The sequence below is a fragment of the Oncorhynchus clarkii genome, chromosome 19 (assembly GCF_045791955.1).
Source record: "Oncorhynchus clarkii lewisi isolate Uvic-CL-2024 chromosome 19, UVic_Ocla_1.0, whole genome shotgun sequence".
Lineage (NCBI taxonomy): Eukaryota > Metazoa > Chordata > Actinopteri > Salmoniformes > Salmonidae > Oncorhynchus > Oncorhynchus clarkii.
This window is the reverse complement of record NC_092165.1, coordinates 19,410,826-19,426,864: the sequence shown is the minus strand read 5'-3', so window position 1 is coordinate 19,426,864 and position 16,039 is coordinate 19,410,826. Positions and strand designations below refer to the sequence as shown.

General features: G+C 44.1%; 1 protein-coding gene across 2 annotated transcripts in view; it reads left to right on the top strand.

Annotated features, from left to right (window-relative positions):
- The window catches only part of LOC139374908 (RING finger protein 24-like), a 61,553-nt gene that overhangs the window by 8,349 nt on the left and 37,165 nt on the right, over nt 1-16,039 (top strand). The window contains exon 1 of one of the 2 annotated variants that reach the window (XM_071116126.1): nt 1,873-1,989. The exons of the other annotated variant lie outside the window; for it this stretch is intronic. Coding sequence (XP_070972227.1) covers nt 1,979-1,989 — 11 coding nt within the window. The 5' untranslated portion in view covers nt 1,873-1,978. Of the gene's footprint in view, nt 1-1,872; nt 1,990-16,039 lie in introns of those variants that run through there. 2 annotated transcript variants of the gene reach the window in all.

Here is a 16,039-nt window from a genome sequence, read left to right as displayed (position 1 = left end):
CACACCAATTTACCATTCCCTTTTTTGATGCAACTAAGCTTGCTTAACGGTTAAGCTGCCACAGATGTGAGGCAGTCATCTCATAGGCCTTTTATAGCAGTCGGACGATGAAATCAGCCCCATGGAATGAATGGTCCCTCTCTTTCTCACACACACACACACACACACACACACACACACATCCCCTGGCTTGGCTTAGTGCTGGGTGGAATTTCCCAATGAACTTGCAATAGTATTATGCCACGTGCCTCAGATGCGATTTCTGTTCTGAGACACAGTTTTGTCTAATGTCGTCGGTCTCTTGTCATTCGTCTGTCTTGTCAGGGCGGCAGGTAGCCGAGCGGTTAAGAGCGTTAGGCCAGTAACCGAAAGCCGACTAGGTGATAAATGTGTTGCTGTGCCCCTGTGCCAGGCACTTAACCCTATGTGCTCCTGAAAGTCGCTCTGGATAAGAGCGTGTGCTAAATTACTAAAATGTCAAATGTATTTCAGGAAGTACTAGCCTTAACTTATTTGACATGTTGGAATGTTCTCTTTGTGATGGAATTGTAGCGAGGAGGTCCCGTAGTGGACAAGCACAAACACAATTAGGGCCTAGGTCAAAAGACCTACATCAAGACATTCATTTCCTCAGTATTGACTTGTAGCCTAATCCTGATTTAAGCCTGGTTTGAAAATGTGAACATTTTAATTCATTTCCATTTTAGCTTTGTTAGGGCTCGTTTTCGTTGCCATTTGTGCCAGCCAGTGGCTTGCTGTGTATGCCAACATCTGGACGATGCTCAAGGACAAGGTGGTCGTGCCTTTGAGAGTGCTGCTGACCCAGTGCTTTGCTTCATTAGCCCTTGAATAATGTGTCATGTTCAGTCCCATCTGTCCACCACGGGTAATCAATTAGCCATCTTTATCCCACGAGCTCGGTGGAGAGTGTGTGCGCGTGCACATGTGCAACTATTCTTAGGTGTAGAGATGTTGATATTGATGCCATGTTTATATCCGTTCTTGTCTCGCTCTTTGTATTTGTATAGTAGGCGCTTGACTCGTCCTATCACGTTAATGCTATACTATATATTCAGAAGTTCAGCCAACAAAAGCATTGATATTGAGTCGTTGTGTTGGATTTGTTTGTCTTTCGGATTTTGCCCAGCATTGCCAAGTTGTTGTCGGGCCTTGGTCTGCCCACTCACTCGTCACATGACCACAGGATTTATTTAGCGACACGGACTCTGTTTTCCGCAGGGCTCTTGTTTCTATCATCTCATTGAAACAAACAGCAAGTAGACCATCTGCAGAACATCTACATAAGCCTAGTACTACGTTTCCTGAATCTGACCCACATGATTTGGTCAATTATATCCTCAAACGAAAAGCCTATGTCTAAGAACTAACATGGTAGGCTAATTGGGATGAAATGTAGCCCACGTTTAGCCTAAAATGTTCAATTATAGCCGAAAGGTGGCTGGGGTGCGGCCTGAGTGACCGTTTGAACTCCCATTTAGAAACATAGGAGAGTTTGATCCCCTGGCTTTGAACAAGTCACCCAATAGTCAGTCAATTATTATGTGTGTGTGTGTGTGTGTGTGTGTGTGTGTGTGTGTGTGTGTGTGTGTGTGTGTGTGTGTGTAAGCAGGTGGGCAGATGCCCAAACAGGACGTGTAAACCATGTGTTTGGGGGTAAGGTGCGAAACCAGGGGCCACCACCAAAAAGTAGGGCTGTTTTAAGTATGTTTATGAGAGAGAGAGGTGTAAGAAGAGAGTAATTCCTCCCTGAAAATGTAGGCCTAGTGCTGGATTGCAGGAGGGAGGAGGAAGAGGGGGGGGGCTACATGCGACAGCTGCATGTGTCAGTTCCCCCCTTGTTTGTACCAGCTTGTGTTACTGTCTGAGCCCACCGAAGAAGAACGAGCAAAGCTTAAGAGGGAGAGTTGGAGAGAAGTATGAGACTGCTGGCCATAGGAGGGAAGAGTATGAAAAAGAAATGCAGAAAAGGTATGAAACACACCTTATTTTCGTTTTTGAAGTAGACAAATATGGGTCTTATGGCTCTATATCCCTTGTCATTATCGGTGTCTCACAAAACTACAGATATGAAAGCCAATGTCAGTCATGAAGGTGGGTTCTATGCCATTTTTTGCGTCTCACCTGCTTCTAATAAAGTCACTATCAATGTCGGTCATGCATCCAGGTCAGTGTCCCACCTCAAGACATGCAGCCAGTGTCCCACCTTAAGACGGGCCACAGTCTCTTGCCCATCTGGCTCTAAAGCCATTGAATCCGAGTTGGTGTCAGTGAGGCTGATCCCACAGCACAGCCCCAGATCAGCCCTCTGGGTAAAGTGGATTAATTAGCCGCAGGAGCAACACTGTTGCCCCGGGTCAGGGGTTAGAAGATTAATCCTGCTGCCCGGCTCACACGCAGGGAATTTGGACTGTCCGCCATGCTTTTCTGGTCTCGTATTCATAAAGCATCTGAGTAGGAGTGCTGATCTAGGATCAGTTTTCCCTTCCATTCTAATGAATAGGACCTGATCCTAGATCATGGGTCCTAGTGATAGTTTCGTATCAGGATATTATTTTTTGATGATGTATCATTTGACAGTAGTGCAAAATTATGTTTGTGGTAGTTGGCTGTACCTGCACCAGAACGCAGTATATATTTTTTTCAGCGCTGATCAAAACTTGTTTTCTCATGGCTCTCTCTTGTCCCTCTGCAGCAGACATATGGTGAGCAATATGTTTGGGACATCAAGTCGTAATAAGATCACAGTATTGAATCGCAATACATATAGAATTGTGAGAATTGGAACGCATATCGTATCGGCACCGAAGTATCATGATAATATTGTATCTTTAGGTCCCTGGCAATTCCCTGCCCTAAAGGGTCCTGATCCTAGATCAGCACTCCTAACCTGAGATGCTCAAGAAGGCCCCTGAAGAACACAGTACAGTGGTCTATGGTTTCAACAGCTTCGGTTCTGTTGCAAAGTTCCTACTAAAAGTCAATCTAGCAATGTTTTCCCAAAACCAACTGACCTTTGCTATCTCTAAGAATGCATTGGTCTGTTGATGTGACCTACTTGGCGTATTCCCTGGTTTAATTCTGGGAATTGAGGCATCTGCCCTCCGTATCCTGACATCTGATACCAAATGAGGCAATGACAAAATGTCTGTGTTCCATTGATTCAGTGCCATCTGTTAAAATTAGGCTATAGAAACAGTAGCATAATCTTAGACCATAGGCTTATGTTATTGTGAATGCTGGCTTTGGATACGGCGCAATCCTTTGATATCTTTTCAGAATCCACAGATAAGTTGGTCCACCTGAAAAACTAAAAGGCATAGAGACTTGGTAATGGGAAATAAAGTTATTTCCATGACAGAATTAAAAAGCAATTTTGGACTGACCAATGTCGATATTTTCAAATACATGCAACTTGAACGTTTCATATCAACAAATGTAGATTTGAAATCATTTGGGTATTAGTGCCATCTTGAGGGAATCCTATTTGAGTCCGAAAAGGATATTCATATGATAGGGAAGATATACAAAACTGCAGAGAGCCTATCCATCTGATAGTTTCTAAAAAAAAATTCTAAGAGCTTATTGGAACAAGATTTTAAAGAACTGATGTTGGCACAAGATGGAGGGAATGTTGGAACATAACTAACGAAATCAGTTAACGAAAATGCTTAATCCAGTATAAAATAATGTTTCGAATTTATTACTAGACAATTCGCAAATTCTACAGCACAACAACAGTCATGTCATTATAGAGTCCAAAGGTTATAGTTGGCAGTCAGAAGTATGTACATTTGGGTCTACTTTAAAAAACAAAAATCTGTCTGTATATTTCAGGACATGGCATACGAGGGTGCAGTGAGATACCCGATGGGTTGGATGACGCTTTTCTTGTCAATCATCTTGGAACTGGGGCATGGCAATGGGCACGGTCGACATGGCTGAATTTTAGAGAACATTTTAGAGGCCCCCCCCGATCTTGGCGGTGTAGAGAGACTTCTCCCCGCCGCCAATTTCCTGTCATTCTAATACTTTCTCCATGGAACTGAGAACTTTTTGCAGTTTTAAAGCACGTTTTCAGTAAATCTGCACATTTTGCCATTGAATTGACAGAAAATGTTGCAATTTCAAAGCAAATTTCCTGCAATTTTATGCACTTTGCCATGGCTAATGGTGTGTTATTTTGCTCAAACATAATAACAAAATCAATACTGCTAAATTCATTGTTTTCAATCTCCCTGACTGTATAGTTTTTATTTTGGTGATTTGTTAGTTCTCAAAGATTATAATACTGTATAAAAAAAATAAATATATATATATATATATACAGTGCCTTGCGAAAGTATTCGGCCCCCTTGAACTTTGCGACCTTTTGCCACATTTCAGGCTTCAAACATAAAGATATAAAACTGTATTTTTTTGTGAAGAATCAACAACAAGTGGGACACAATCATGAAGTGGAACGACATTTATTGGATATTTCAAACTTTTTTAACAAATCAAAAACTGAAAAATTGGGCGTGCAAAATTATTCAGCCCCTTTACTTTCAGAGCAGCAAACTCTCCAGAAGTTCAGTGAGGATCTCTGAATGATCCAATGTTGACCTAAATGACTAATGATGATAAATACAATCCACCTGTGTGTAATCAAGTCTCCGTATAAATGCACCTGCACTGTGATAGTCTCAGAGGTCCGTTAAAAGCGCAGAGAGCATCATGAAGAACAAGGAACTCACCAGGCAGGTCCGAGATACTGTTGTGAAGAAGTTTAAAGCCGGATTTGGATACAAAAATATTTCCCAAGCTTTAAACATCCCAAGGAGCACTGTGCAAGCGATAATATTGAAATGGAAGGAGTATTAGACCACTGCAAATCTACCAAGACCTGGCCGTCCCTCTAAACTTTCAGCTCTTACAAGGAATAGACTGATCAGAGATGCAGCCAAGAGGCCCATGATCACTCTGGATGAACTGCAGAGATCTACAGCTGAGGTGGGAGACTCTGTCCATAGGACAACAATCAGTCGTATATTGCACAAATCTGGCCTTTATGGAAGAGTGGCAAGAAGAAAGCCATTTCTTAAAGATATCCATAAAAAGTGTTGTTTAAAGTTTGCCACAAGCCACCTGGGAGACACACCAAACATGTGGAAGAAGGTGCTCTGGTCAGATGAAACCAAAATTAAACTTTTTGGCAACAATGCAAAACGTTATGTTTGGCGTAAAAGCAACATAGCTCATCACCCTGAACACACCATCCCCACTGTCAAACATGGTGGTGGCAGCATCATGGTTTGGGCCTGCTTTTCTTCAGCAGGGACAGGGAAGATGGTTAAAATTGATGGGAAGATGGATGGAGCCAAATACAGGACCATTCTGGAAGAAAACCTGATGGAGTCTGCAAAAGACCTGAGACTGGGACGGAGATTTGTCTTCCAACAAGACAATGATCCAAAACATAAAGCAAAATCTACAATGGAATGGTTCAAAAATAAACATATCCAGGTGTTAGAATGGCCAAGTCAAAGTCCAGACCTGAATCCAATCGAGAATCTGTGGAAAGAACTGAAAACTGCTGTTCACAAATGCTCTCCATCCAACCTTACTGAGCTCGAGCTGTTTTGCAAGGAGGAATGGGAAAAAATGTCAGTCTCTCGATGTGCAAAACTGATAGAGACATACCCCAAGCGACTTACAGCTGTAATCGCAGCAAAAGGTGGCGCTACAAAGTATTAACTTAAGGGGGCTGAATAATTTTGCACGCCCAATTTTTCAGTTTTTGATTTGTTAAAAAAGTTTGAAATATCCAATAAATGTCGTTCCACTTCATGATTGTGTCCCACTTGTTGTTGATTCTTCACAAAAAAATACAGTTTTATATCTTTATGTTTGAAGCCTGAAATGTGGCAAAAGGTCGCAAAGTTCAAGGGGGCCGAATACTTTCGCAAGGCACTGTATGTATGTGTATAAAATTTATGAGAGATCCATCATTGTTTCTACATACTTTATCTAGGTTTAGTCATTTAAGTTTACACTGAAACATTTTTTATTTTATTTTTTAATACAGTGGCCCGAAAAAATTATTGCCAGGAACATCCCTGAGGTTGACCTTGTTCGCTCCTATCGAAGCGCATTCTCTACCCTCCGCCACCACATCTACGGCACTAAAGTTAAAGTTACTGTCTGACCTAGTTTATTGCAGAACTTGGCATCAACTGTGCAGAAAAACAAGCATTCGTTTTTTCGCAACACACATTTCCGCACCTAAGGGAACAGTACTGTTATGTTTTCTCCCCGGATCGCTGGGATGCCTATTTATCTATATTGCAGTGTCGTTCCCCCTCGGTGAACAAAACCAACCACTCATATTGTCCCGTTGGCTAAAAGAGAACAAAGTGGAGTTTTTCTAAGGTTTCCACTTTAGAAATGGCCTAAATGACAGATGTATAGGATGTATCCCCAGGTAAGCTTTGTGAGTCTTCTGCGTTAGGGCTGACTTGACTGGGTCGGTTCGCAGATTAGCTCACCACTGTTGTCACAATGACTAGGAACAATTTACATATACTTTTAGCCTAAGCTGTGATGATTCCAATTACTTCTAAAGCCCTGATAATGCTACTGCCCCCATGTTGGGAATTTGGGCTACAAGCTCAATTAAACAATAGCTGACTGATGTGTGTGGTAGTGGTGAGTCATGACGGGCAATGTTTTTAACAGCCCCAAGCCTGACTGCTGCCTCGTATGGAGCTCTGCCTTCTGCTCGAGGCCTCTGGTTTGGTGTTGCCCTTTGGCATATTATGTTTCAAATGTGCAAATCATGGCTGGCTGTAGCTGCCAGTGGAAATTTCCACTTCAGAATCAGATAGCGGCCTTTGTTTCGGGTGCAGGAGGCTTGCCCACAAGCCCTCTGTGAAACACTGCAAACAGTCAGCTATTTGAATACAAAAGAGGGGGGAGGGGTGGGTGGGGAATGTGCATGTGTTCTGAACCAAAACCATAAAACTGGAGTTTGTATAACTGCTTTTTTAACTTGATTTCTCAATGAAGATTTAATCCTCAACAAAGGGTGAAAGCCTGATTTATTGTGAATATGTTACACTGCTGTCTATGAAAGTTAGTGAACTACTGTAGTGACTTTTTGATTACTGATGTTCCTTCATAATGTATCAACCTACCATGTTTGGTGAATCTCTTCCTCCATTGAGCGTAATCTAACCACCACGAAGACCTTTTACAATAGGATACCTTAACAAATTCAAATGAAAAAATTTGTGATCTTGTGCTTCCTAGTCATGCAGTAGTGACTGTCAGTTTCCCTTAAATACCAGATAATGGTGTTGCGACGGAGAACACTTCCTCAAAAATGAATCTGTGGGAGTAGGTTCAAAGGTTAAGTTGGTCATCATCAGGACATGTGATTAGTCCGCTAGCAACACTAGTATTGATCAAACATTCTGTAAGAGATCTTCAGGGGAAAACGCCAGCTCAATGTGTTTTGTCTGAATGTCACATTCAGGTTATTGACCATGGGTGGTTGGAAAATGGATGTTATGTCTAGATAAACCACAAACTTACCCCGCTTTGCACCATTCCTGTCTCTTAGTATTAGACCCTGTCCAATGCAATGGAAAATTACTGGAATGATGCAAAGAGGATTCTTCTTTCACTTTCTGACTATCTACTTGGCTGCTATCTGGTGGGAGGGACTTCCAGGCAACTCTAATTTTAGGTCCAGTGTAAGGCAATGTGTTGTGGTCTGGGGTTCCTTAGTTTGCCGGAACAGCATGGCTCAGAGTGGAATGGTATTACGGCCCCATGCCGGCTTGTAATGTGATTTGTGAAAGCCACGGGCTATGCAAGAGAGAAAAGGAGGGTCATTTTGTTAGAGCATTAGAGTATTTGGACAGATTGAGGTATGAAAGCAATGATTTTCAACATTTGTGTCAAATTGAGCCATTTACATTTATTGCTGGGGGGGGGGGGGGGGGGGGGGGGAGAGACAGGAATGCACACTAAAGATAGCTCCTTCATGGCTGTATGAATTGAATACCTGTAATGTGGAGATAACCAACAGTTTAAATGGTACAGCTTGCCAGTAAACCCCATGTATACCACCACTGCCCTCCAAAAATAAGGACATTAACTTGCACAATAATCCCCAGACTACCCACATGGTACCTAACATCCTACCATTTGGGCAGTTACTCTGGTGCAATCTAGGAACTAGCGGGCAGATCCATGTGACAGACGCAAGGAGAAAACGAGGGGAAAACTACTGAGGCCTCACCCTGAGGTCACCCAGTCCCAGCCAGGGTAATCAGATCCCTTATCACTGGGCAGACTCTAGTCAAGTGTTTCTCATACAAGTCCTCGTCCTGAAAGCCTCAGGCGATCCACATATGCAATCTATTCCAGTACGAACACACTTAATTCAGCTGGTCAACAAGCCATCATCATCAAGCCCTTCACTAGTTGGATCAGGTGTGCAAGCGGTGGAATCGATCAAATGTGGGAAACTGTCAAAGCGCCCAAGGACATGTTTAAGAAACACTACTTTAGCTAGAGAAACTGCCTTCCCTCAGTGGTGGTATTATTAAGGTTCTTGTTTCCCCGCAACCAAAACATGTTTAACTGGGACTTCACTGTTCAGTCTGTGATATAAGAAATGTAACGTTTTTGCATGTGTATTTGTGTAGGCAAACCACTGTGTGAATATTGGAACTATTGCTCAGGTCAAGCCTTTGGGAATGGTCATATCCTTCAGTGTTGTCTGACTAGACTAAACTGTGCTCAATAAAGCAGGCTAGTTTTATTGAAAAACAATTTGGCATTAACTGGGCTTTGGCTATTGTATGTGTTGGCATAAGCTAGGCTAGGCATTGTTTGGGTTAAGACATGTTTTGGCCCATCTGTTTCCTCTTTAGATGATTTGTGAGGGTCCTGTGGATTGGTTGGTGGCTGCTGGGCAATGGCTGAGAGGCACTCCAGAGTGCTTGTGAGAGCAAACAAGGCATGTCTCACTTCCTATGCAACACCTCTGTGGTTTTATGGTGCTTAGCCAAATACATTTGAATCGTTCCGGCATTTGTTTAGACTATTGTTGAAACAAATCGGTTCAGTAACCCCATACTCACTAGATGCTCCCCATACTTTGGGGTGTCAGGTAGCCTAGTGGTTAGAGCATTGGGCCAGTAACCGAAAGGTTGCTAGATCAAATCCCAGAGCTGACAAGGTACAGATGTGTTGTTCTGCCCCTGAACAAGGCAGTTCAGAGATGAGAAGAAGTAGGAGCTAGGGATTTTTCAGGCCCTTTTTGTAGGATATTTGAGGTACTTTTCTGTGACTGGATCGGATTACTTTTAGGTGCTTTCCTTTGAGGGCAGTGGTGTGCGAGTGGTAGATTCTGTAATTTATATGGTCAATAGTCCTGTCACTCTGACTGTCAGTTCAATTGGCTTTGTTCTGGCACTGTGTGAGGCAAGAGAAGTGTACATTGGATTTTTTTTCCCCTCAAAGTGGCCTGATTCAGTACAAACAAGGGAAATGTGAATAAAGGTCCACGTCGTGAGGTCGCATGAACTCTGGAGTGACTTTATGAGTGTGCGTTTTATTTGTAGGCATTTGTGTGTTCCAGCCCCACAGAGTAGCTGGCTGTAGATCGTAGACTCCCTACATGTCAGTGCCCATTTCAGAGTTAATGTCTGTCTGTGCCCATTTCAGAGTTAATGTCTGTCTGTCCAGTGAATGACCTTCCCTGTCAGTGCTGAGAGGCACAGGCTCTGGACCGGTTACTCAACTTCCTCGGCTTCTTCGACCTCCTGCAAGGATGTGCTTAGAGACATGGAGACATCCTGCTGTATAGACCTAAATAGAAACCCCAGTGATGAAAGAAGAAAAAGTCTTTCAGAAAGCAGTCGGTGTCAGAATTGAAGAGATAGTCAGTGTCAGAATTTAAAAGGGATGAATTAGGACTCCCAATAGTGTATTTTCCTCTCATTTTTCTTGCTCCATTCAATAGCGGGACAATATACAGCCATGAGTGACACCTGAAGCACGCCTTTGTGGATGATGTCGGTTGTTTACCGCGACGGGGTAGGGTTACCGGGACGACGGGGTGAACCCGGGACCATCTAGCTAAGCGTATCCTGATACTTTCCATTAGCAGGGGGTCGATGGTCGACAGGGGCCTGCGACACAACGAAGGGAGGAAGGGGTTCTGGGAGGGATTCTATAAATCGCCTTGGACGAGATCCCCAAGAGAGACGTTTTAAAATCCTCTCTTCCCTGCCCGTTCCCCAACCCTCCCTCCCCTCCTTACCCCAACCCACCCTACTTCAACAGCAGCTAGGCTACTTTGCTGCTACGTTGACATTTAGGCCTAGACCTGCACTCCCAGATCTTACATCAATTGGATCGAAGCCGTGTACTGTACGTCCTCTGTGTGTCAACACACGTGCGGTGAAAACGTAACTATTTAATCAACTTAACATCAAACATAAATCGAGCCTTACTGTAATAGACTCGATGTTGGGGAATGTAGTGGTAAGAAGTCCACCATTTTGAGATGACAGTCAGGGGCAGAGGACAGTTTGTCAGGGACTGAAATGGTCTATGTGATTCAAGTCCTCTAGTAGCAAATCAAATTTTATTTGTCACGCGCCGAATGCAGCAGGTGCAGGTGTACAGTGAAATGCTTACTTACAAGCCCTTAACCAACAATGCAGTTTTAAGAAAAATACCTTAAGAAAAAGAAAGAAAGAAATCAAAGTAACAAATAATTAAAGAGCAGCGGTAACATAACAATAGCGAGGCTATATACAGGGGCTCTGGTTAGTCGAGTTAATTGAGGTAATATGTACAAGTAGGTAGAGTTATTAAAGTGACTATGCACAGATAATAACGGAGTAGCAGCAGCGTAGAAGATGCAAATAGTCTGGGTAGCCATTTGATTAGATGTTCTGGAGTCTCATGGCTTGGGGGTAAAAGCTGTTTAGAAGCCTCTTGGTCCTAGACTTGGCGCTCCGGTACTGCTTGCCGTGTGGTAGCAGAGAGAACAGTCTATGACTAGGGTGGCTGGAGTCTTTGACAATTTTTAGGGCCTTCCTCTGACACCGCCTAGCCTGTTAATCAGTGTAAAAAAAACAGATAGGCTAAGCTTTTATGACCGCAAATCGTCTAATGGTCAGTCATTAAACTCTGAACAAAATCAAAACCAGTCGTAAAAACAAACTGCTCCTCCACACAAACACACACACACCTCCTAGTCTACTTCAGTCATGATAAGTTATAACAGTGCCTTCATAAAGAAGTGAGTGATCATATCTGCCTGCCGTGGGCTTGGCACCCACCCAACAATGTTTACCCGGTGGGTGTTGCATAACGACACGTGGCTCTGCCAGCCTGGGCAGAAACGGCGTTTGTCTCAGCAAGCCTGCTCTGGTGTGTTTGTGGGTGTCAGTGTGCGTGTGCGTACATATGATGATCTAATTAAACCAAACTTTATTTGTCACATGCGCCGAGTACAACAAGTGTAGACCTTACCGTGAAATGCTTACTTACAAGCCCTTAACCAACAGTGCAGTTCAAGAAGAGTTAAGAAACGTTTTACTTTAGTTTATTTGGTAAACATTAACACAATAACATAACAATAACGAGGCTATATACAGGGGGTACCGGTACCGAGTCCGTGTGCGGGGGTACAGGTCAGAGGTAATTTGTACATGTAGGTAGGGGTGAAGTGACTATGCATAGATAATTAACAGCGAGTAGCAGCAGTGTACAAAACAAATGGGGAGGGGGGTGGGTCAATGTAATAGTCTGGTGGCCATTTGATTAATTGTTCAGCAGTCTTATGGCTTGGGTGTGGAAGCTGTTAAGGAGCCATTTGGTCCTAGACTTGGCGCTCCGGTACCGCTTGCCGTGCGGTAGCAGAGAATACAATCTATGACTTGGGTGACTGGAGTCGCTGACAATTTTATGGGCTTTCCTCTGACACCGCCTATTTATATAGGTCCTGGATTTCAGGAAGCTTGGCCCCAGTGATGTACTGGGCCGTCCACACTACCCTCTGTAGCGCCTTACGATCAGATGCCGAGCAGTTGCCATACCAGGCGGTGATGCAACCGGTCAAGATGCTCTCGATGGTGAGAATCTGGGGACCCATGCCAAATCTTTTCCGTCTCCTGAGGGGGAAAAGGGTTTTGTCGTGCCCTCTTCACGACTGTCTTGGTGTGTTTGGACCATGATAGATCGTTGATGTGGACACCAAGGAACTTGAAACTCTCGGCCCGCTCCACTACAGCCCCGTTGATGTTAATGGTGGGCCTGTCCGGCCCGCCTTTTCCTGTATTCCACAATCAGCTCCTTTGTCTTGCTCACATTGAGGGAGAGGTTGTTGTTCTGGCACCACACTGCCAGGTCTCTGACCTCCTCCCTATCGTTGTCGGTGATCATGCAAACTTAATGATGGTGTTTGATTCGTGTTTGGCCACGCAGTTGTGGGTGTACAGGGAGTACAGGAGGGGACTAAGTACACATCGCTGAGGGGCCCCAGTGTTGAGGATCAGCGTGGCATACGTGTTGTTGCTTACCCTTACCACCTGGGGGCGGCCCGTCAGGAAGTCCAGAATCCAGTTGCAGAGGGAGGTGTTCAGTCCCAGGGTCCTTAGCTTAGTGATGAGCTTTGTGGGTGTCATGGTGTTGAACACTGAGCTGTAGTCAATGAGTAGCATTCTCACATAGGTGTTCCTTTTGTCCAGGTAGGAAAGGGCAGTGTGGAGTGCGATTGAGATTGTGTCATCTGTGGATCTGTTGGGGCAGTATGCGAATTAGTGGGTCTAGGGTATCCGGTAGGATGCTGTTGATGTGATCCATGACCAGCCTTTCAAAGCACTTCATGACTACTGATGTGAGTGCTATGGGGTGGTAATCATTTAGGCAGGTTAACTTTGATTCCTTGGGCACAGGGACTATTGTGGTCTGCTTGAAACATGTAGGTATTACAGACTCAGAGAGAGGTTGAAAATGTCAGTGAAGACACTTGCCAGTTGGTCCTCGCATGCTTTGAGTACACGTCCTGTTTAAAGTTCTTGCTGACATCGGCTACCGAGAGCGTGATCACACAGTCATCCAGAACAGCTGGTGCTCTCATGCATGCTTCAGTGTTGCTTGCCTCAAAGCGAGCATGAAAGGCATTTAGCTCATCTGGTATGCTCACGTCACTGGGCAGCTCGCGTCTGGGTTTCCCTTTGTAGTCCGTAATAGTTTTCAAACCCTGCCACATCCGACGAGCGTCAGGGCCGGTGTAGTAGGATTCAATCTTAATCCTGTATTCCTGTATTGACGCTTTGCTTGTTTGATGGTTCGTCTGAGGGCATAGCGGGATTTCTTGTAGGCGTCCGGATTAGTGTCCCGCTCCTTGAAAGCGGCAGCTCTAACGTTTAGCTCGATGCGGATGTTGCCTGTAATCCATGGCTTCTGGTTGGGATATGTATGTATGGTCACTGTGGGGACGACGTCGTCAATGCACTTATTGATGAAGCCGATGACCAAAGTGCTATACTCCTCCATGCCATTGAATGAATCCCGGAACATATTCCAGTCTGTGCTAGCAAAAGTCCTGTAGCGTAGCATCTGCGTCATCTGACCACTTCCACATTGAGTGAGTCACTGGTACTTCCTGCTTTAGTTTTAGCTTGTAAGCAGAAATCAGGAGGATATAATTATGGTCAGTTTTGCAAAATGGAGGTTGGGGGAGAGCTTTGTATGCATCTCTGTGTGGAGTAAAGGGGGTCTAGAGTTTTTCCTTTCCTCTGGTTGCACATGTGACATGCTGGTAAAAATTTGGTTAAACTGATTTAAGTTTGCCTGCATTAAAGTCCCTGGCCACTGGGAGGGCCACTTCTGGGTGAGCGTTTTCTCGTTTGCTTATGGCCTTTATAGAGTTGGGTTGAGTGAGGTCTTAGTGCCAGCATCGGTCTGTGGTGGTAAATAGACGGTTACGAGTAATATAGATGAGAACTCTCTTGGTAGATAGTGTGGTCTACAGCTTCTCATAAGGTACTCTACCTCAGGCGAGCAATACCTTGAGACTTCTTTTAATATTGGACGTCGCGCACCAGCTGTTATTGACAAAAAGACACACAAACCCACCCCTCGTCTTACCAGACGTAGCCTTTCTGTTCTGCCGGTGAATTGAAAATCCCGTTGGTAGGATAATCGTAATCGTAGGTCATCAATTTTATTTTCCAGTGATTGCAAGTTAGCAAGTAGAATTGATGGTAGTGGAAGTTTACTCGCTCTAAGGATTCTCTAAGGACAGCCTAATCTGCGTCCTCTTTTCCTCTGTCTTCACGCAAATGACGGGGATCTGGGCCTGTTCCCGGGAGAGCAGTATATCTTTCTCGTCGGGCTCGTTAAAGGAAAAAGCTTCTTCCAGTTCGTGGTGATTAATCCCAGTTCTGATGTCTAGAAGTTATTTTAAGAGACTGTAGCAGTAACATTATGTACAAAATAAGTTAACGTTACAAACAATGCAAAAGAACGAACAAAATAGCATAATTGGTTACGGGCATGTAAAACTTCAACCGTCCTTTTCGGGCCGTCTTAACATTGTTTGGAGGGAGAGACTGCCGGATCCAGCTAGAGCCACCACAGAACTAGCCAATTCAGAAAAAAAGGCAGTTAGGCTTTTTCTGGATCAAGTCAGAGTGACTTGTCCTCAGACTGTGGCATATTTTGGAGGTTAAGCTAGTATCTATGAAACTGAAATTAAATGTGCCCTGTTACAGAAATAGAATGTTTTCTTTGTCCAAAGAATTTGGTATTTTATTAGGATCCCCGTTACTGTTGCAAAAGCAGCAGCTACTCTTCCTGTGGTCCACACAAAACATGGCATAGTACAGAACCATTTAATAGACAAGAACATCTCAAGGACAGAACAACATTATTTTTTAAGCGGCACACACAGCCTACATATCAATAAATATACACTATCTACACTATGTAAGTCGAGAGGCGCTGTGCCAAGAGGTGTTCTCATATTTTTTTTGTTTGGGCCATTCATTGCACCCAGACCAAAAACTAGACTACTAAAGCAGTTTGGGGCGTTGGAGGAGATGGTAGAAGATTGTGAAAAAAAGACCATGTTGTTTAGGTTCCTCCCTTTTGTGGAGTCGATCCTCCCAGCTCCTCCTGAGGAATTCTGAGAATTTCTGCAATGCAGAGATCTTAGACCTGCCAGCCAGGCTCCCTGACCCCCTCAGGCATCCTACATTAAGCCGTGAAAGAGTTAGCCCCCCCCCCCCTTAACTATGGAGCAACAGGCACAGGTCTCAGACCTGTCTGCTAGGCTGCCCTGTGGAAGTACTGCTGTTGTAGGCCTGCTCACAGATCTCAGAACTGTCAACCAGCCTCCTTAGGCATCCTTCATTAGTAGTACAATAGTAATGCCTCCCTCGGCTGTGGATCAAAAAGCTGTTTAGATAAACCAGAATAGGGAGTCGTCGAATGAGGTCATATTGAGGTAAAAATTAGCCTGTAAGTGTAGATGTAGATCTATAATCAGCTTACCAATTATACTAACCTAACCTCTGAGGGTTATATGTAAAAAATAAAGACTGTGGATCCGCACTTGAGGGCAGATGCATGGAAAACTGTCAGAGGAGACTGTCAGAGTGAGAGGACTGCAGGTTAGGTGAAACACTGCACTTAGCCTACTTCAGAATATCACAGACAGCTGGTGGGTCCTTAGAGCCTTCTGGGAGGGAAGGGTTAATCCTATACACCCCCCGCATGCACTACATACATACATACTTTTGTATATATAGTGTACCGTATGTGGACACCCCTTCAAATTTGTGGATTCGGCTATTTCAGCCACCCCTGTTAACAGGTGTACAAATAGCCACCCCTGTTAACAGGTGTACAACATCGAGCACACAGCCATGCGATCTCCATAGACAAACATTGGCAGTAGAATTGCCTTACTGAAGAGCTCAGTGACTTTCAATGTGGCACCATA